The sequence below is a fragment of the Neopsephotus bourkii genome, unplaced genomic scaffold (assembly GCF_033783945.1).
Source record: "Neopsephotus bourkii isolate Nb327-2 ecotype Australia unplaced genomic scaffold, CSIRO-AGI_Nbou_v1 NB_690, whole genome shotgun sequence".
Taxonomy (NCBI): Eukaryota; Metazoa; Chordata; class Aves; order Psittaciformes; family Psittacidae; genus Neopsephotus; species Neopsephotus bourkii.
The window spans coordinates 2,219,502-2,242,368 of NW_026901189.1; the positions used below are offsets into that span (position 1 = coordinate 2,219,502).

Consider the following 22,867-nt stretch of genomic DNA (forward strand, 5'->3'; position numbering starts at 1 on the left):
GGTAGAGCTCATCACCACTGCCTACTAAGAAGAATCTGTGAGCAGAGGGACCAGCAAAGGCAAGATTCTGGTCAAGTCCTGAAGTCCTAAACAAAACTCCCCTCTACCCCCTTTTCAAAAGGACAGAGATGGAGGAGGAAGGGGGAAATCACCAATGATAAAACATTCAAAAGTAAGAATTCTTTTAGATTTATGAAAGCTTGGAAGAACCAGGTGGACTGCTTTTGCACACAAATACTCAAGTAACTTCCTGACTGCCATTAACATAAATTCTAGCGAACACATTCAGACAGCCAGCTATACTTTCAAATGCACACCAATGCAAAGGAAAGATCTTGCAACATAAGCAATGAAGTCTGATATTCTGTCACTGCAGAAGTGCTTTCAAAGACGAGCCTTGGGGCTGAGCTTACATATACAAAGACCTCTGCTACGGTGTGCAAGACACCAAGATTTAAATACTGCTGTAATCTTTACCTCTCCCCAGGTCAACAGAGCTCAGAATACAATGCAGAGCAGTAACTCCTCTGAGGTTGTTAAGCAGCAGCAACAAAGAAATAAATCAGACATGTAAAGGACGTCTCATCCAGACCCTTCTGGCTGCAAAGACACAAATCTGAGTGTTGAATTACAGTATCACCTGAGCGGAACAAGCAAGCAAATCCATCGCACTCTACAAAAATTTCAGAAAGACCCATAGAAGAGGGAAGAAAGGCAACTACAGTGAAACTCTCTGAAGAAATGAAGTATTAACTTCCTGATTTATAATGTGAATCCCCTCTCTACTAAATCCCTGCTGCAGAAAAAAGCAGCTGTCTAAAAAGGTTGTAATGCACAGTAAAGTTCAAGAAAGGTTCTGTACAAACAGAAAGCAAGATGCTACATGGAACCAGGCAGTGAGTATTCTGCATTTGTCTTGGTTGTACACAGCAATGTGGACACTAGCGGAAGGACCAAAAAAAGGCAGGAAGAAGGAAAACAACAACAAAAAGCATGCGGTGGCACTTCTGCCTCCAAGAACTCCTCCTGCACACAACACCACTTTCACTCTGTTGCCACTAATTCACTCCATTATGGCTGTTTACGTCACTAGAAATTTTGACTATGCATTAGGTAAAAGGAAGAAAGAGCCGTATTTCTGTCAGTGACAAATCCCCTAATAACTAGCTTGTTATGGAGCACTTTTCAGAAGCAGACTGCAAAGCATTCTACACGGGTTATCAAATACCCTCAAACACCAAGAAGCAATTTGCTTGAGGCCACCCAAATAAGTGATTTAAAATATATTTCCTTGTTCCTTAGCTACTACCTCAAGTAGGGGTATAACAAGAGGTTTTTAAGTAAGACAAAAGACTGCAAGAGACAATATAGCCCTCTAGCCTTCCAAGCAGCCAAGTTACTAGTGCTCAATTCTAGGACCTAATAAGCAAAGATTGATTAGGAAATTAAGTTTCTGTACACCCTACTCCAAGTGCTGAAGATTTCAGTGAGCAAGGTCTGTGTTGATGAAAATTTGTAGTGTCTGATAAAACAAGTAATTATTTTCATTCAGTAACAGAGATGATACCAGCTTCAAAAAAATCCAACAGCAGTAAATGGCAAAGGTATCATAAGGGAAGAGGTTCTTCGAAGTCACACAGAATCACAGAATCCCAAATCCATTTACTTGTGGCTTTATTTAGAAGTTACTTTGAATTTTTCTTATTCAGTTGACAAATGGCTAGTGCAAAGTAATGACATGTGAAAAAAAAATAAAAAAAATCACCTTCTGAAAAGCAAAGTTAAAAATTACAAAAGTCTCGGTTTAAATCAGCACGTACATCAACAGTTTTACCTGTAACTAACTGCATAACCCAGAAGTTCTACCCTCACCAAGGTGCTGCCAAGCAAATAATGTAACTGTAATAAAGAGCAATAAAGTTGATGCTATGAATTAGAGTAGCTCAGACTTCTGTCTTTTGGGGAAAAAAAATTAATCTCATAGATGATCATTTATTTAGTGTTTGAAGTTGATTTTAACAAGGACTTTTTAGAAGACAAAGAGTGTTAAGGAAAGACTTCAAAACATAAAGGAATGTCACTCTTGGTTTTCTAACAAATACACCTACACAATCAGCTGTGTAGGTGGGTATCTTCTGGGGCAAGGAGAGCAGGGAAAGACAAGCCTATCCTGACAGACGAAGTATCTGGACATTAACCAATACAGGATGATTGCACAAAGATACACTAGCCAGGGAAAACAAAATCAAATCAAACCACAAGTTTCTGGTTTCCTGAAGAAAAAGAAACAGAAAGCACAAACCAAATAGCAGTCCAGCTTTCATTTCCTGCACACCAGGATATATTTTTTACATTTTGATAAGAACGCAACAAAAGGTGTAAGTAAGGCAGTTTCTGTTGATACAAACTACTGCAGAGCATAGAAGTAAGTATCACAGTACACCATGGCCCATGGCCAACTAAGTGTTTTATGGTTAAAAGGCCCACGTCTATGGACTGGAAGCTTTTCAGTGCTTCCAGTCACAGTGAAAAGCACTTCCCCTTCTCAGCGGAAGCACTGAAAAGAAGGGTAAATTAGTAAAGAGGAAGAACTTCCTATAGAAACTGAGACTACTAGTGTCAGTTCTATGGCAAGCAAGTAATGTTTCCCACAGGTTTTGCAGAAGCAGACATTCAAGCACAATATTAAATAGCAAAGCAGCCTAGGACACAGTATCATCAGCACAAAATGATGCAATTAATTAATGGCTCTGCAGTTGCACTCATTTGGCTTCTTAGATATCTAGTTTCTATTGAAACCAAGTACTCCAGCATCCAATTAATTGCAAATGTCAGTGCAATCAAACACACAGCTTCAACCAGAACACTGCGATACACAACTTCAGAGAAGCTAAAATAAGTCTGTAAAATTTGAGACATACCTAATAATCACTACGAGAAGCATGCAATATAAAACATTGCATATTCCTCTCAAAAAAAGGCTATCCAAGGAATTAGAAGCTGCATTACATTGTCAGCTACAATCTGTACTGAGAATAATAAATCAACCAATTAAATTCTCTGGTTTAATGCACTAGTTAAATACCAGTACAATAAATACAAAGTGACTGGCACTCAAGACACTAACAATCAGGTGAGAATAAGACATATTTATTTGTTAATAAACAACAAATTACAGTAGTCTAGTAAAAATTATAAATAGATTTTTTATTATTATTATTTCTTTTTGCTTGTGCATGCCTATAAAACACAGAGTGGTCAACTTTTAAAACAGCTACACTATGCTAAAGTACATGGATGTGTACATGTGATGTTCCTTCATCACATCCCAAATTCCCAGCAAGAAGCCCTATCAGAGGCTTGGATTCCTGTTGCTTGCTTCCCCTGCTCTGCCATCCTGACCACCCAGCTGCAGCAGAACCAAGTTCTTTCAACTAGCCCATGGACTTGAACTGATGCAGGGCGCATCCCTGCCTTAAATACAAATGGTAATGGAGTAATTAGCCTTGAGGGTGATGGTTGTGTTACAATGCTGGATTTACATTACTGTGACATTCTTCAACAGTGTATCAGCATTTCCAGAAATTCAGTCTGCTTCTTAGCATGCACAGGTAACTTAATTTTGGTAAGCTGGAAGCTCTGCAGCCTAAAATCATGGTTAAACTGAATTCCAGCACTTCCTTTGGTAGGTGATGTGGGAGGATGCAAAATCTGTTGCATCTGGTACTTGTGGTTCCACTTTAAACTCACCCCAGGCACCAAAAAGTTGGGCCTGAACTTTACCCTCTATCTTCAAAGGATATGCATTATTCTGTAAAAATGCACGTCCTGTCAGCACAAAAGCAATCTTGCACTATGCTGTTATCTTTCCTTCAATAACAGAATGAATTTCAGTAGTATTCTAGTGACTCAGCTGGTGTTTAACAAATTAAAAACCAGACCATCAAGGAAGCCACCAGCAGGATGTTTTAGTGGACAACAGAAGCCTGAGTAGTAGGTTGACCTGTATTCTGAAACAATTCCCTGCAGTACCTCAAGACCTTGTTTCTATCTGTCTTTATTGTGCTGTTTAGCAGCGCTCCATCTGGCTCCAAACAGGTTGGTAAGTCTAAAAGACACGGCACAGTTTAATGATGAGCTCAGGAGCCAGCAGCACAATAAGCAATGAGAGAATTAGTAACTGTTCTCAGCAGAACTACTTAGCCCTTGCAGATATTGAAGCCACTACACAACTTCCAGGAAAAGCCATCTGGGGCCAACCCAAGCATTTCCACCCAGCACTTCACTACACAGTGACACTTCTTAACAACCCAAGTGTAATATCCAAGCTGGCTGCATGCAGCATCCTGTTCACAGATTTTATTTCCCATTCCTATAGTTTTGGAATAAGTGTCTACAGATGTGCAATCTAATTCCCAGATGACTCATCTTCATGCAATGAGACATAAATGTTTTCTTCTAGGGCTTGGGAAGCTGCTGAGAAACACCAGCACAACCACTTGCAAGATTTGGTAGGATTAAATACAACATTTTCTTTTGCTGAATATTGTTAAGCTAGATCAGTCATCTTCAACCAGACCAATTCCCCAGCCCAATTTATGTTGCGTTTGCTACTGAGCTACCATAACACCTGACTGAGAAGGCAGAGAGCAGTGTAAAGATGAGCCCAAGGAACTGTTCATATTAATGCCAGCCCTTGACTGGTAACCACTTAGCAGTGATAAGCTACCTACAGTATGTAATTCTGCCCTCAATTACAACCACATAATGCCACTGAGGAGGCTCATGTCACAGCAGTATGAACGGCATGTAATCAGTGTTACAAAAAAAAATATATAAAAAATAAATCATAGCAATCAATCTCTCCACATCTTTGTTTCAATATACATTGGTTACAAATGCTAGCAGTTGGTTTCTGCTTATGTCTGCTTTACAAAAGACTTCAGCGTTCACCACTGTTCAGGATCTGCTTTCAGCAGACATCTGAAGATTTTTACCCCATTAACTCACTCAGTATATAAAACTACTAATAGGAGATACACTCCTGCATTACCAACTCTTCCTAAAGCATTAGGAACTTTATCTTCTATAAACAGGTCTTCAAAATTATAATTAAAAAAATAAGCAAACAAAAAGACGACACACAACCATTTACTGGTAACTTGAGGATTCCTCTTCACAGAATTACTCTTTTGGTAAGGCATTTAAATGCCTAACTGCAACTCCTAACATGGCTTTCACAATGTTGCTAGCAAATTGCAAGAAAAAGACTTACTTTTGGCACATCAACTGCCACCTCCCTCATGGCGCTGGGCCTGACATCATTCATCCCCTGTAGGAAGTCACTGAAAGCAATCATCACTGACCCAGCCACCTCGTTGTCTAATACATTAGGTCTTTTCCCCAGTGCTCTCCGCAATGCGTACAAACCTATTAAAACCAGAAAAAAACGGAAATATGTAGACTTCCTCTTGGTTCTCAAAAACAGAGTGTACAACATACAAACACAACAGCACTGGAAAGGAAATTCTGTTCAAAAGAATGTATCGGTACTGGACCTTAAGGTCAAAGAACAGGTGAGACACTTCTGATGAGAGCACAAGAAAAGGGGTATTTAATGACCACAGACAGAATATAAACTACATGCTTCAAAAGACAGAATTGAACAGCCATGCCCCTGTGTTCCCAGAGATGAAGCTAACAGGACAAAACCTCCAAAGGTCCACACATTGACCCAAACACATTTCTAAAGCACAGAGGAAGAAGGATAATGAATATTCAAGGCAAACATTAAATCAGCTCACATAAGACATGTGCAACCTTGTCCATTCCTCTACTAGTAGGACTGTATTTTCCTAGCTGCTCTTAAAAACAAACTGACGAGATTTCTTTTACTTTCATTGGAACCCTATTTTGCTATTCAGTAAGATGCCAGACACCCATATTTTTCTTGATATGCAAGAAACATTCCCTGCACCACTCGACAGCTCTTCATTCCTTTCAGCAATCATACAATTCAAACACAAGCAGAGCTTCTACATTCTCCTTTGTTTGGCTCAATCCCTTGCATACAATACCTATAAAGCTTGATACTCATTCCTATTTTCCCCCTTTAATTCTATCCTCCAAAACCTGCGCAAGTCCCACCCATCAATGTACCAATACGCCTCAGGAAGGACCAAGCAGTACTATCTGCAGTACCCAAGCATTCCTCAGAGAGACCAGCTACTGCCCCTTTTGTGTAAGATGCCCAGAAGCATCATGGTGTTCCTGCTATATAATTATGCCTTTTAAGGTCTAATATAATTTGGAGTTCTATTGCTTCTATTCCCAGCCCTGTTCTGTGAACTGAAACTGTCAAATATGTCACTTAGTATACTATTGCATTAATGAGTATAATCTTATATACACGTAAACACACCTGTAATATCTGTTGTCATGTGTTACAAAAAAAAAGAAAAAAAAAAGTCAGTATTAAACCAATGCACCTTGCATGATCACACAAAGATAAACCTTTGCTATATTTAACTAATCAAAACATCAATTAGTGCTACATGAAAGGACAATAACACGGATAAGCTATTTCTGAAAACAGAACTGGTTATAACTTCCAGCAGATTTTTTTTCTACAGAGGCCCCGGTAGATGCAAACATGCAAAGTTTCTGACAGTGACAGGAATTCTGAGTTTCCTACAATATATACAATGTGTGAAGAGATACAATATCTCCCCTGCGAAGCAGTACAGCTGGTGTTTCTCCAGAAACTGCCAATTATGGCAGAGTCCGAGCACCTGCATTCAATACCCAGGCTCTTAATACAATAATGGAGAGGGGAAGGGGGAAGTTCGTAATTCAGGTTTCCCCTTGCACAGAATATCCAGAACTAATAAGATATATAAATAAAAGCATTTCAAGAGGCCAAGGAATGAAATGAAAATCTGGTCACCAAAGGACAAGTATAAACCATAACTGACTCATTTTAACCATGACAATTCTCATGTTATTCCACCCCCTACCCTTCCTTTCTTAGAAAGTGTTCCTTTTAGGCAAACAAAAACTTACACAAGACAACACAGATTTATCCCCACCCACATTTAAAATTTGCGTCCAAGCAAATAACAAACTGGGTATCTTATTCTAGTGCCACTACAGTTAATACTTTGGGGCTGGCAGCAGGTATTGGGGTTGACTCCTACAGGTCCTTTTTTGATGAAGTCAATTTACTCCACTTAAAAAAAAAAAAACAAACAAAAAAAACAACAATAAATAGCATATTATGAAATTAAGTCATAGAGAAAGAAAGCAACTGGTAAAGAACTCTGCTCATTTCTATACATATCTGCTCCATTGCTCCATCATGCACCAGTCCCTTTTGATTCCTTTTAATAGTGTCATGGTTATCCTTTTTTTTTTTCATGACATGAGAAGTTCTTAAAAACAAGCAAGTTTATTTTAAAAACTGAGAGACAACAGGACATAAAAATGCCTAAGGAGAATTCCGCTTTCAAGGACCATTACTGCCAGGGCTACCAGGTGTACAAGTGAAATTTCAGTCCTCAGCAGTGGGTTTAAGGTGCAACCGCCTTGATCCAGAACAGGAATAAAGAGGTCACAGCTTTCCAAACAAAGCCTGAATTGATTTTAGCATGTGCACGCACATGCCACTGCACAGGTCAGCGTTTAATTGAAACAATGTTTTACATTAAAACAGTAATAAAAAACAGATTGAAAAAGAAAGCATGATTCCTCCTGTTTCCTCCTGTTACCATAATCATTCTTTCCTGCATTTCAGATTGACCTCTAACCCGGGGGCGGGGAGAAGGAGGGGGGAGGGAAGAGGGAGGTGGGAAGTCTCAGTAATAGGATACAGGCAGCAGCTTGCCAGAGACAGAAAAACACATCCTTCTCCCAAGATGCTGAAAGATCCTTATTTAATGTAAGAAAAAGCAGGTCAGGCTGAAAAACATGGTGCTAGAAGCAACACAGAGGCAAAGGAGGTGAAACACTATAGCAAAGCCAGGTTTATCAGTACTGGAGTTATAATGTGGATAAACTGAAGATTCAGACACAGCACCTCAAAAAACACTGAGCATCTCAGCTTAGCTGTCGGGTACTCTTCATGAGCATGTTCTGGTTTGAGTGTATATCAGTGCTATGAACTGTCTCTGAGCACAGAATTTGTTACAGCATTTCTTGCTCATTTTCCAATGCTACTTCATTCTTAAGCATTCATGAATATCAATAGCCTTTTGGCAGTGACTGATCAGGCCCAGAAACAGGCGGCTAGTTTTTCACTGTTTTATTCCAGCACAAGTCCTGTGTGAAGGGAGGAAGGATGCAAATGTAGTTAGCCTGCTGTATGGTCAGCAGGATAGTTCACACAGGCATGGTGTACCTATTTCTAGTAAAGAGATACAAGACTGGTCCCTAGGACTAGAGCCTTGGTCAACATGGTCTAGTGTGAGGCATTCCTGCTTGGCAGTGGGGCTGGAATGATCTTAAGGTCCTTTCCAACCCAAACCATCCTATGATTCTATGACTACCCTGTGCAGAGCAGAAACCTAACTCGTAAGGCGGCGCTTGCAATAGTGAACAGCACTGATTCTCAGTAGGTCACAGATGGAAAATCCCAGTTTAAAAAAAAAATGGAAAAAAGAAAAAAAGAAAAGAAACAAACATAATAAATCATGCATGATTACAAACAATGGAAAATAAACAATTTGTTCCAGTTGGGCAACTGTATGTTCTACCTCACTAATTCATCCTGTCTGTCTAGAACAGAGGAAACAAAGTGAATAGAGGGGAAAAAGCCAGCAGAACACCCTGTCCTGGTACAGATGATCCTTCTTTGGTATCAGGCTATGGTACCAGATCAGTAGCATTGCTTCCCTGAAAGATTTTATTGCTTATAGTTTAGCTAAGTGTGGCACATTAGATCGTAATCACAATGTCCCCTAAAAAGACTCTACAACACTGTTAGACTTGCCAATCTGTGTATAATTGTAAGCTACTGTAAATAATAGAAAGCATCCACTCAAAACAATGAACATATACACTTTAGGTTTCTGAAACAATATACACAACACTTGAGGAAATGAACTGAACAAGACTGCTAGTCATGCACCTTTTACTGCCCATCAGCTATTTCTTCTGCAAATCCATCTTGTCTGGATTTACCCTACCAGAATTCTAATAGCAGAATCTGTAAGTAGCTTCAAAGAAATTGTAATTTTCTTGTAAGACTATTTACAAGGGGAAATGTTTTTTCTTTCCCTGCTAATCTGGCATTTCCCTCCCAAATTGTTACAGCCATACCAAGAAGGCGCATACCATTTCTACCTGTGCCAGCTGTAAGAAACAACATGATTCTCCCTTGCATGGCTGCAAGTGGAATGCTCAACAGCATATGGAAAGATTTCAGCTTCCTAATGGCACCAGATAGGGCATCTTCCTCTATTTCCAGGTCTTTACATTCTGTACTTCAATATTTAAGTTTTATGCGTAGGAAAAGCATTTTGTATATCTTAAAATCAATTTTGAACATTATAAACCATAAGAACAGTGTACTTCAGAGGCAATGACCACAAAAGTTGTTCCACTGTTTGGCTTGGGGTTTTTGTTTAGTTTGGTTGATTTTGTTTTGTGGTGGGTTTTGGTTTGGTTTTTTTTTTTTTCCCACTGTACATATATGGGAAAATCCCTGAAGAACTTTCATTTCCTGTTTGCACAGAAAAGATAATGCCCTTAAATCCCTTGTAACTATAACACTGCAAATTCACTCAGCCAACCTGAGCACTAATTTACTGTAGGGAGTATGTTCGCAATTTACAGTCCATCATGAAGAGCTCTGGCATTTGCTGGAACCCGTCTATGGAGCAGACCAAAAGTTGTTGAGAGGTGCGACAGCAGAGGGAAAAGAAGGAAGGAAGGAGGAACTGTATTTTCAAAACTTATTTCATACAGGAAACAGCTTATTCACAGATCAGTTACACACACATCGCCTTCCAGTATCTGAAGGGGGCCTATAGGGATGCTGGGGATGGAGTCTTCATTAGGGACTGTAGTGACAGGACAAGGGGTAATGGGTTAAAATTTAAACAGGGGAAGTTTAGATTGGATATAAGGAGGAAATTCTTTCCTGTTAGGGTGGTGAGGCACTGGAATAGGTTGCCCAAGGAGGTTGTGAATGTTCCATCCCTGGCAGTGTTCAAGTCCAGGTTGGAAGAGGCCTTGGGTAATATGGTTTAGAGCAAGGTGTCCCTGCTCATGGCAGGGGGTTGGAACTTGATGATCTTAAGGTCCTTTCCAGCCCTTGAAATAAGGAATACCAGACTGCCTGTTTGTAGCCTGCTCTCATACATAAATGCAGCTAAGCTAAGTTTTGTCATATGTATGTTAGAAGAAAAATAAGGACTGCCCGGCTACCAGAACAGCAAGGACAGAAAGACAAGAAGCAATGGTTAGTGGCTAAGTGTCAGTCTAATTGTAATTAAGAACACTGTCAAGTCAGAATACAGGAAAACTTGAAGTCAGATCTACAGTAACTTTGCCTGAAAATAGCGAAGCTCTGTCCCCAGTAGCGGCTATTCATTCTACATACAAATGCCTACTGCTAACTGATCTAGCTCCTGCAGAACTAGCACAGGCATACAAATCAAGCCACATTTCACCAGAAGAACTTTTATTGCTTAAGCAAAAGAACTAAGACTGCTTTCAAATCCTAAATTCGCCATTATATATTCCAGGAAGACATTTTACCTGGAACCTGACAAGGAGTCAGAATTCTAAAAATTGAGCTCTTCTCCTGTAGTGGCATTTTTACACCAATAGCTTGTCTGAAGTATAGCTGATGCTACCTTACTCAGAAAAAAAGGCAGAACTCTGAAAACAGTATTTGTTTTTACTCAGACACTGAGAAAGTTTGACACTTTGTAACTTGAACATCTACTCTAAACAGTTCTTTTCTAAAGTTTCTTTTCTAGTTCGGATCTTTCTAAAGTTTCTTTTCTAGTTCGGATCTTTCTACAGCCAGCAGAGCAAGATAGAGGGAGATAAATCATACCATGTTCAGTCCCTCCCTGTATACTAAGAGGGGAACAAAACTCCTACAGTTTTTAGCAGAAAAAGGGAAGAATTGTGTTTCAAATATATTTGAAATGGAGTCTATTACCATTGTTGATCCAAGTTACATTTGAAACCAGATTCAGCACAAAGCTGAAACAAAAATGCATACCAATTGCTTCACAGAGATAGCACTGTACTTGAGCTCTAGATGTTCTCGTATTATGGTCACTCAAAGAATGTAAGAGCATGACAACTGATTAAACAGAATCCGGAGAGAAGCATTAGCCAAAATTCAAAAGATATCCGAATTTAGAAACACAACTGCATCAAATGAAATTCTGCGTAAAACAAGACAAAATGGCATTAAATGAGTATCATGCAAAAAAACCCAACAAACAACAAACAACAAAACAAAAACAATCACCAAACTCCAGAAGACAGAACAAATAGAGAAACAACTGCCTTTCCAAAATTCAAAGTGTTACTAAAGGATCCTTAAAATTTAATACACCTTTCAAACAAGTAATTTGCCAAAAAGTATGTTTGTATTTTGGAAAAAAAAACCAGTTTTAGTCCAAATACGTAAGTCAAATTAATAACCAGAGCTTGCTCCTGAATCAGGAAATGAAGTAACCGTCTGCATCATGAGGAACCAAGTCTCAATCACTTGCAACAATTTAATGTCAGGTTACTGGAGTATTGCAGTGAACATTAATGCTCTTAGTAGGAGAAAAACACCACAGTGCTTGTGTGCAGGTCAGCAGTAACAATGAACATGGTTATCCTATTTCAGCTGGGAGGAAGTAGAAAATTAGAAAAGACATGATGGGAGAGGAAGAAGGAAGCGTGTAAACCTGCGGAATACCTTTCAGTCAGCAAAACACCAGTTAACATGAATGACTCTGTGCACAGCAAGAATAAAGTCCCCAGTTTTGCCAAACCCTTTCTCAGAGATTAAAGGTCAGGAAGTTGTTTTCGGTTCTTAAATCTGTAAAACCTTCAAAGTTAACACAGGGGAGCAAGCAGCTCATATCACTGTAGGTGGAAAAAAAAAACCCAAAAAAAACACAACAAACTCACACCAAACCCATAGGATAATTTGAAAGATTAAGTAGACTGTAGAGTGTCTTCAAAAACCAGTTTCGTCTTGGTTAAATCATTTTCATTCATTCAAAGGTGCTAGACAGACAGCTGAGGATTTCTTCCATTGCTAGAAGAATAACATTGCCTGGCACACAGTTCTCATCAAGCTTTGCATCCAGAGATCCAAAACCCCCATGAGACACAAACACTGATAAGTAGAATAGTGACTAGCACACCACTCGCATCAATGCGACTTAGAGCTGGGTTACCAACACCCTGTTGACTCCCAAGTCTAGAAAATAAACAGGAACCACACAAAACTGTTCCCACCACAGCTTGGCCAGTGATCCAGCCCAAGGCAGTATCCACCCTGAATTTATTCCATGCTTAAGCAAAGAGACATAACGCTAAATTTTCAGGATCTGCAAGCTGAGGAATGATGGTCTGACTGCCATTACATAGCAAACCAATCTGCACAGATAGGGCTGCACCAACATAGGCTACTATGGTGTCTTGCACCCTCTAACTCTTCAATTCAGACAACTTGTTTTGGGCTGGACGCTCACACTTATTCAAGCACAGAGGTTTCCATATGCACACATGAATAGTATAATTTCTTCTGTATCACTTAAGTTGCAGGAGCAAGAACATGATGTCTCTCTGTCATGAAAGTTATTTTAAAATACTAACGACAGTTATTGATCAACTCTTCTGAATATATTCTTTATTTCCTACTTATATAAATATAGAAGACAGAATGGGATGCACTTAAAACAGATTATTAAATAGCCAACCCTCAACTGTATATATGAAGTCAACAATCCCATCATTCAACTAAATGCAAGCCAGTTTCAGATAAAAACAGTTAAATTTAGTTATGATGAAAACAAAAAGTTCACATGCCCTGACTGCAGCTATGTGCAGCATTCTCCACACCAAAACTAAAAACAAGTATCACTGCAAAAAAAACCCCAAAAACCAACCAACAAAAAAAAAAAAAAAGAAAAAAAAACCAAACAAAAAAACCCAAACCAAACCAAACCAAAACACACAACTTAGTGGGCCCAAGATTTTATATAAGGAAAAATAACTACAAAAAGAAACTTAACATGCATCAGTGTCTCTTCAGAGAGGGAAACAGTGCAAGATTTTTCCCTCTCTGGATAGAAAGACAGTTGCACTAAGGAAACACCTCTGCACTAAGCATACGCAAAAGACACAGGGGGTTTAAAAAAAAAAAAAAAAAAGAGATTCAGAAATTTTGCAGTCACATCAGAATGACATCAAACTAAAGTAAAAGGGTGATGATCTAACCCTATGCAGCTAAAATAACACATTTTCTGTGGAATCTTAGGAAAGTTAGTTGAGCTACTTTAAACGTCTAAGAGAGTAATTCTAAAACAAATTTGAGTTTGTTTTTGCCCCACAGGATGCTGGGTGAAGGGCATCCTAACAGAGAGGGCCAAGGGATCCCCCAGACAAGAATAATGTCAACACACTCCACCCAATCTCAAGCATGCTGCTTCAAGCTGCTCAGCAGCATCCACATGTAGCCTCTACTGCATGAAAGCAATCATTCTGAGTGAGCGTTCTAAGAAACAGCAAGAAAAACACATGTTCCAGTCCAAGTCCAAAAAAGCCACATTGCTTTGCTATGTGTGCGTGAAAGCAAGGACGCATTTGTTCACAACCTGTTTAGACGGCAAACTAGGTCAGTTGCTTTGGGTTAAAAACAGCTTCTCCACTAAGGACCCAACTTTAAACCTACAGAACAAAGCACTAACTTAAAACTCATGAATGCTGAACATCAACACAGTGTCAGAAAACTGTTCCAGTCAAAAACTCAATTTGTAGCTTTACTTCCGTATTGTGTCTGAACGTTTCACTGTTTCTCAAAAGCCAGTGCTCTTCTATTTCTGCAAAAATCTCTCAATTTCATAACAAAACATCTTTTGGTATTGACCATCTGACTGTATTTGTTATTCATATTCCTGTCCAAAAAAAGCACATTTTCTACATCACCTTTTCATAAAAAGGCAAGTGACCTTTCTCACCTCATTCTGAATGTCCAATGGGAACCACTATTCAGTTAGAGAATGCAAAAGCAGATTGTTTGCAGCAGCATGGTTTCAATTTTTTTCCATGCTACAAAATGAAAAAAAAAACGAAAACAAAACCAGAAAAACACCACCACAATCCACAAAAAAAACCCACCCAAACAAACCACAACATAGATATGGTATTTTCAGTCACTTTCCATACAGGAATAAAAAACCTATAGCATGTCAAGCACTGCTTTCCCTTAAAATCTGTAACTGCAATCAGTTAATTTGGAAACAAGCCAAAAAACAATTCCATTGTCTTGGCCGTCAACTGCCTTTGTCAATATCTACGCTTTCAACAGTGTCTCAGCCAACATTCCTACATTTAGGATTAAAGCCCAAGAAAAATTATTTACATTTGTCACACACCCCCAGCAGAACTTAGGTCCAAATCATGTTGGGGAAGGTTCAGACTGAGAGCTTATGGCTTGAAGAAAGGGTAGATATTCTTGATGCCCTAACGCTAGGCTGTTTCATCAAGACTGAGACTGAGCTGAAATGGAAAGCTTGGATTTGAGATACAAGGCTGAGCAATCACATACTGAATACAGTGTTTGTCTAACTCAAACACCAGTCAGAGGCTGGTGCTCAGTGAGCACAGATTCACTGTTAATCACGTTAGCCTAAAGGCCTCATGCTTCTTTGCAGGTGGCCAGGCTACCAAAACTGCAGAACCTGGGGTAAAAAAACCTCAAACACATAAATCTAACAAAGAGACATTCCTGAGTTTCAGAGGAATTTACTTACCCATTAATTACAGGGAAAAACAAAACACCTAGGAGCCAGCCCTTCAATTGCCTAATTATTTTATTTTTTCTTTTTAATGTAAATGGATTGCACAAACTATTTTGGGGATCATAAAAGATATAACAGGAAGTTTCTCAGCTGCAGGAAAAGCCAAGTAGAGTATCCCCTTAAATAACTTACACTTTCACACATCTAGTAGCTACATATCATCAATATACAGGATGTATATTAATTATATACAATTATTAATATATTAATATATCAATTAAGCAGCATAAGGACTCTCCATCCTAGCTGTGTTATTCATCAGAACGCAGGGGTAGTAAAAGGACCAAATGAATATCATAGACAATAAGATCTCAAAAAAAAAAGAGGACTCTCAAATTATGAACATAAGACAACAGACCATTTCATATGTCTACACAAGCATCTTCACAGATTCAGCAGAATAATCCTAATTTATACTGACTGAAGATGTAGCTCAGTTTCTTATTTCCATAAGATTTTTTGTAACAGCCATTTCAAGCCACTGAAGAATTACAATCCTAAAGGCTAAGCAAGGTGGTAACTTTAACTGTATTTACTGTATTATAACCAGGCAGTTTTAAAAAAAACTTTGATGCAAACAAACTGATTAGTGCTTCTTTCACAAAGTCTCAAAATTTTGGTGGTTGCAATGCAGCATTCTCGCTGGAACCAAACAGATGTTATTGCAAGAGAGACCACTATTTAAACAAAGACGTTTGCTCTTCCTCTCTTCGTGATGCTATCTTATCACAATTCAAGTGTTTTATAGCAGCACACTGAAATTATGTGTAACAAACAAGGATGTTCAAGATAAATTCTACGAATTATAAAGCAAATACTTCCTTTCTCTGTAAACAGTACAACTGAACCCACTTCTTCAAGAAATCAAGCTATATTTATATTCACCCTCTTGAAATGCTGCAGGCAGCCATAGAAGGCTAAGTTTATAATAAATTCCTATATTTGGAAACCTTTGTTGCTAACCATCTTCTAACATTCAGTACAGTTTATACCATTCATGTCCCTGCTACCTAATTGACATTTCATATGTTTAAAAAAAGGGGAAAAAAAAAAAAAGTGCAGTACTTATCTTTGTCATTAAATCAAAACTATTATGTTTCTTAGGGAATTAATAAAAAGACTGTGTGGCAAATTAATTAAAGCAGAAGCAACAAGATCTCAGGGACAAACACTGACAATATGAACAAGGATATGGCAGAGTCTTTCTTGTAGACACTGCCTCTGCTTGAGATAAAACAATTCAGAAGGCAGCTCTTCACTCTAAAAGGTAGTCTTAATTTAGAACACAGTAGACCTCTCCCAGTTTTAAGAATATGACTCTTAGCTGCACATATAGCTAAGCCCTTGCCAAGAATTCTGTGCATCTGAATCCCTCAGAGGACACCCAAGTCCTCAAGAGTCTACCACAAGGAGCCTGTTGCAAGGTGATGTCCACATGTCCAGCACCCATCAAAGTACTTGAAGGTTTTCCATACTATGCTGCTAACCTACATGAAAGTATGCAGTTAATTGTGGAAACGGCAAGTATATTGCTAGGCAGTAGAAGGTCACAGAAATCCCAATTTCTCCAACACAGTCACTACAGATAATGTAACACTGGACAGAGACAAGGTACACTGATTCTGAAAGCACTGCATCTAAGCTACCGATACTTGCCATGTTAGAAATACCAGGTTTACATTTAATTCTGCTGGAAGGACCATAGTTATTTGTAAATCAGACAAATAATACTCGCTCAATATGTGAGGGGAATACAAGCACTCTGCACAGCAGTGCGGGCTGAGATAGATACATTTACAGAGCTGATGCCTGTCACCCTCTTGCAACAATACTGTAAGCTTCATGATACCTAGCGTTCTTCCTATGAAGTCAAAGTTTTGCAATTTCATTTTGTGAGAAACCAGAATTGTATCTTTAGCAGAGGAAAAGGCAGCACTGGAAAACAAATTCCCTCATATTTTAAAAATTCAGCAGATCAAATAAAACCACTCAACTGATTATTGTATCTGTCTATATATAACTATTTTATAAATGTTTGGTCATAATACCCTGTTTGGAAAAGCTCAGAGCACACTGTATAGACTCTCCAGGTTTCTTGTCCACCTCTCCTTTCCTTGCCCATTCCAGCATATATAACACCGCAAGTCTGTACACACCATATACACAGGGGCCTGGAAACACTCAGTGAAAGCAGAACATTAAAAACTCCTAAAACTTCTTAGGGACTTCCATGAAAATGTACAGAGTTGCTGAACAGAAAACTTGGTTGTCTGACCCCAGAAGTACCACCAACCAGTTCCTGCACTAGAGAACAAATAACTTCTGCCAAGAAAATAGCTGGAGTATGTTTAACTCTACAATAGCTATTTACTTTTCACATGATCTTCAGAGTTATACAAAAGACAAACATCAAAGCTTTTATAATAAAGTAGCTTAGAAAACCTAACTATAAATGCAAAAGTGAAATAAAAGTGAAATGTTTGCCTATCATAGGCCTACAATTACTACATGTGTTACATTAATTACCATTACAAACCCCTGGCTTACATAAGCAGTATATACACAGTACATGCCCTAAAGACCAGAGTTGAAATATCAGGTAAGGAAGGATGAGTCCTTTGGAAATGATCTAAACTTAGTATTAAGAATATGAACATATTTAAACATAGCTTGCAAACTTTTAGGCTTTCTAGCCACAACTCAAGTGCCTACAGATATAAATGGGGTAATCAGGACTCCTGGGTGAGATGGTTTAGTGTGAGGTGTCCCTGCCCATGGCAGAGGGGTTGGAACTAGATGATCTTAAGGTCCTTTCCAACCCTAACTATTCTATGATGCTGTGATTCTATGACTTCAGTCTCCCAAAGATCACTGCTGCAATACAATTAGAGAGCAACAATAACCTTGTACCCAAAACTGAACTTATGTTTCTGAGTTCAGAATTCCTGCTTCTAAATTAGTTTTCATGTTTCACCTGTACTTATACACCCATCATCTGCAGAAGTGGCGCGAGCAACCTTAAATTTTGTAAAAGAACTCTTAACACAGCTATTGCCTCAACATTAAGCATTTTGGTTATTTCAAAGTGTGCACCAGCAGTCAACTGTATGTTTGTATCACAGTTTATGTTGCAATAGATTTGAAATACAAGGTTCAGTTCTGAGCCCTACATTAGCAAAAGATTATTGACAAACTGGAGGGAGTTCAGAGAAAATGAACAAGATTTCTCAGAAGGCAGGAAGGACTTATTTATGAGAAAAGATTAAAAGAGCTAAATATTTATAGCTTGGCTCAATAATGAATTAGGAGGTAGGGGACATGAGAACAGCCTAGAGATATCCGAAGGGTGTAAACACTAAGGAGGGAGAGTGAACGGGTTATACAAGGATGTAAATAGAAATAATGGAATAAAACTAAACAAGGAAACCTTCGGCTGAGTATCAGAGAGCATTCCTGGACAAGCTATCTTGGCCCACAGTTCAGTTTCTTAAGTGAAGCAGCAGAAGCCCACTGTTTAGAACAACAAACAAGACCAGACAAAACACTGGAAAATTTTCTATATGAAATAACCTTGCTCTCCTGATGAGAAATATTATTACTTATCATTATGAGGTAATATTATTACCTCATAAAATCTAGTCTTTTCTAAGCTTAGCTTCAGTGAAAGCACTAGTATTTTACAGGGTGTTGAAAACTTAATATAAAAATTGGTACTCAAGAGCTTCATCAGAAAAAACAGAATCCAACTGAGACTGTTCTTTAACAATGAGCAACTTAAATTCAGTTTATGTCATACTTCGACAAAACCATGCTTCTGGAACTCTTTGAAAAATACATGTGGGGTACAAAGAGTTAACTGTGCTGGACTGTATTATCCCCAGCAGAGGCCACTCCAAGTTGACAAACGACAAGAAAATTTTAACAGCATTCAAGAACAAAGATCAATAGAAAGGAGACATCCTCCTTCACACATTCGCAGTGTTAGCTCTGGCTACAAAGCTCTCGGATAGTCCTGCAAACAGTCACAGGTAGATGCCAGAAATTTTGACTCTAGATAGGACATAATGTTCAATTTGCACAACATTCAAAATTTCTTTCTAAAAGGCCCTCATAAAGTGTATAAATATCACCAATTTGCAGCTGGATTATGAAGTGTGCAGAATCTATGTGCACAAGGAAAGTCCAGGCTGGGTCATGTTTGGAACTGAAACCACAACACTTCTCACTGAAAGTTTTAGATTAGTTAAGTATTTACTATGTGACGACTGTGAGACAGGCAGACTGAGAGGCTTCCAAAAACAGAGAAAAGGAAGTAAAAAGGGAGCTCATCTTTTTCTTGTTGTTGTTTGCATATATTTGTTTTAAAATGAATGTTTGCTTAGAGCTTAAAACACAACTGAGGCCAACTGAAGCAAACTATAAAATGAATAGTCTGTGTTTGTACGCATTTTTTTCTTCTTGATCCATACAAAAGTCCATAAATCCATATTTGAGAACTATCCCTTAAAAATTCAGGAAACTGGCAAGCAAAAACCTTGCTGTTCCAGGTGCCATCACCCTTAGTAAAACTTCTGTCATCTTCATAGTTAATTCTGATGCAAGAATTAACTGTGCACTGTGCCACTGCCAGAGGAAGCTGTTCCAGTGCCAAAGGAAATAAAAGTAACCAGCACATAAAGCAAACATACTCGCAAACTACAAGGGAGAAAACACACATAAGCCGAGCTGAAGAGTCATATTTTGATTAGACTGTTTTAAAAGGTTGCTCATGGTCCAACACTTAAACCGTGTAGACGCATTCTAGCAAAACGTAGTAATTGATGCTTTTAATATTTCATCCAAGGAAAACAAAAGTGAACTTGAGTTTAAGTATTCCCTGGAACATACTGAACCCTGTCTGTATAATGTGTGGATAATTCTCCAGGTTATGCCTGTGCTGGAGGCCAGAGGCACTTCCCAGCCCCCAGCTCTGGCCATGCTCTCTAGTTCTCCCAGTTCTATGGCACAGCTTGACCCAGGTGCACAAGATCCCCTCACTCATGTCACAAGCTCCACACTTGCACGCAAATGAAATACAAGCACAAAAGAAGGGAGCCACAGTAAACACCACTCAGGCCCACAGTCTTCCGGGAACAAGGACAGCCTGTCCAGCCTGAGTGACTTCATTTTTTTGTATGGAAGGGGCAGGATCTACAGTAGAAAAACTCTCTGGGATACATCAGGTACCTCACTAAACCATGGGTTTACTGAGAGACAGCTAGCTCTCTAATATGGAACAACTGGCACAGAGGACTCCCCAGTGTTACTTATCTTGACATTCACTTTTCAAATCTATTAATACTCAAAGGGTTTTTTTTCTGATGTGCCCAGGAGCAGACTGGTGTTCCTTGTGCTCCATGCTTGGCTATATTTTCTTTGACACAAAAATTAAATTTCATTGGTTTAAAAGCTATTAGTACAGACTGTGGAATTTTTTAAACAAAATAAAGAGATTAATAAAGTAAGATCCTAAATAAGATGCACAAAGTCTTACCTGCTTCCTTGCACAAAGCTGCTAAGTCTGCTCCCACATAACCATGTGCGCTATCAGCTAGTTGTGCCAACTCTGCTGCTGTGAGTGAATGGGGGACTTTCTTGAGAAGCTTTTGGAGTATGTCCAGGCGGTCTTGGGCATTAGGGACTCCAATTTCAATCTCTTTATCAAAACGCCCAGGTCTGCGCAGTGCTGCATCCAGTGCATGAGGACGGTTAGTGGCCCCAAGTACCAAGAGCTGTCCTTCACTGCCCTCCTGAAGGCATCAAACAATGCAAAATATTAATTTTAAAATACAAGCAAATGATACACAGCTTATAAATATACTTCTTGCTTAATTTTCCCAATTATGACACACATTAAAATTCTGAGATCCTATAGAGGAAGAAAGCAAACTTTTCAGAATATATAGGCCACAAATGATCCCATCCAACCTATCCCTAATTGCAATTTAGCAATATTGTAAGCTGCACATACTGATAATACAAGAGAACCTTTCCTCCAAGATGCCCTCAATCTAGTGTTTCCCACTTTAATCCCCAAGTGCTTACTTTTCTATCTTGCTTTACGTATCAGGAAAGTAAGCATCAAGGAAAGAAAAAGCAGTGTTTAAGCTAAAAGGCAGCATCGCCACAAGAACAGAAAGGTATCAGAAGACCTTGAATAAACAAGGTTGGGAAACAAATAATTTAAGGCATCAAAACCAGCAGAGACAGGAGGTTATAAAGCTTCCTATAGCTACAGCAGGAAAACCAAGGTCAAAAATCCTAAACAATTTCCTCAGGCTCTGCTGTTGCACTGTTAGGGTGAGGCAAAATCAGCTAAGAAGTCTCTTGCAGTACCACTCTCTTAGTGAATGAAGTACTCATTCACTAAGAGTGAAGAGTATCTCCCTTTGCCATCAGAAAACATGTTCTGCCTGTGAACAACTCCAGACTGGACAACTCAAACTATCATGCAGAAAAATAATGAAAAACTTGCAGATCACATAAAACAGCACAAAACTAATTTTCATACTGTGGAGAGATTTCTTTCATGTTTGCTGCTGATAATCATAAAACTATCAATGAGAGATTGCCAACTTTGTGGGCTTAATCCATAATGTACTGAACTCAAATGTACTGCTTCTTCAGAAGGCTTTTTTTATGGCCCAAATATTACTATGGCAATCTTGAAATACCTGTTGTTGCCCTTAATAATGCAGCCTACATATCACCAGAAATATTTTCATGACTTTGATTTCAGAGCAAAAAGAAATCCAGAAAATCTGGATTTGTTCAATGATGGGCTATTCACCTGTGAATCTACAAGAGTGGAAGAAGGCAAAGGGAAGACAGTGAACGGAAGAAAGCTTTCAATCTCATAGCTATCAGGAGACATTCTCCTCCTATGTCTTCCACTTAGCACCTAACAAAGCATTAGATTACTATATAAAGTCTCACTTAAGCCTGTTTTCTCCCAAATGACTCATCTAGAATTGGCTGTTTTATAGAAGCAAAATTATTTTGGGCAGCTAGTCCCCACAGACATTAATTGTTGCAATACAGGCTACTTACAGAGCCAATGCCATCCATTAACGTCAGCAGTGAAGCAACAACTCTCTTTTCAACTTCATTCTGAGCCCCTTCTCTCTTGGGACAGAGTGCATCCAACTCATCTATAAATATAATGGAGGGCTGACTGGAAAGGGAAAAAAAATGGGGGGGGGAGGGCAATTAATGTTAAGGTTCTCAGGAACATTTAAAACACCAAGGCAGAGAAATACTAAGCTGTTTATGAAGAACATCCAGTTCCCACAAAAATTGACAAGCATTCCACTCCTTCCGGTGGAAGCTGGAAAGTTTCAACCTTGAACTAAAATGACTAATATATCAAACAGCTAATACCTTCAAGATGACCTACCAATCTACGTTTTTACTTCTCCCTCCCAAAGACTCAACATGAGTAAAAAGGCAGCAGTTTATTTGCCTCTTCTACAAATACAGTATGTGAGCCTTTTGCTGATGTACTGTGAACACCAATCATCTGGAAATCTAAAGTCTGCCTTAACCAGGTCTAATTTGGTCAGAATGCCAGCTTAATCCAGAAGCATGCTATAGTTATAACCAACACTAGCTCATTTAGAACTGGCTTCCATGGCTCAGCAGCATGCTACATTGCTCTCCAAAGATAAAACTAGAGAGAAAAAAATTGGATCCAGGTGAAACTCTGGCTCCTGCTTCTATCTGTTGAAATAAGCATACACACAACCCACTAACGATACAGGTTGAGCGATTTGGCACCATCTACA

General features: G+C 38.9%; 1 protein-coding gene across 17 annotated transcripts in view; it reads right to left on the reverse strand.

Moving 5' to 3' along the window:
* The window catches only part of AFG2A (AFG2 AAA ATPase homolog A), a 229,774-nt gene that overhangs the window by 195,081 nt on the left and 11,826 nt on the right, over positions 1-22,867 (reverse strand). For all 17 annotated transcript variants that reach the window (XM_061353673.1, XM_061353672.1, XM_061353671.1 and 14 more), the window contains exons 8-10: positions 22,134-22,257; positions 20,578-20,833; positions 5,276-5,430 (exon numbers count right to left, since the gene is read on the reverse strand). In XM_061353673.1, the coding sequence (XP_061209657.1) occupies positions 5,276-5,430; positions 20,578-20,833; positions 22,134-22,257 (535 nt within the window). The remainder of the gene's footprint in view (positions 1-5,275; positions 5,431-20,577; positions 20,834-22,133; positions 22,258-22,867) is intronic.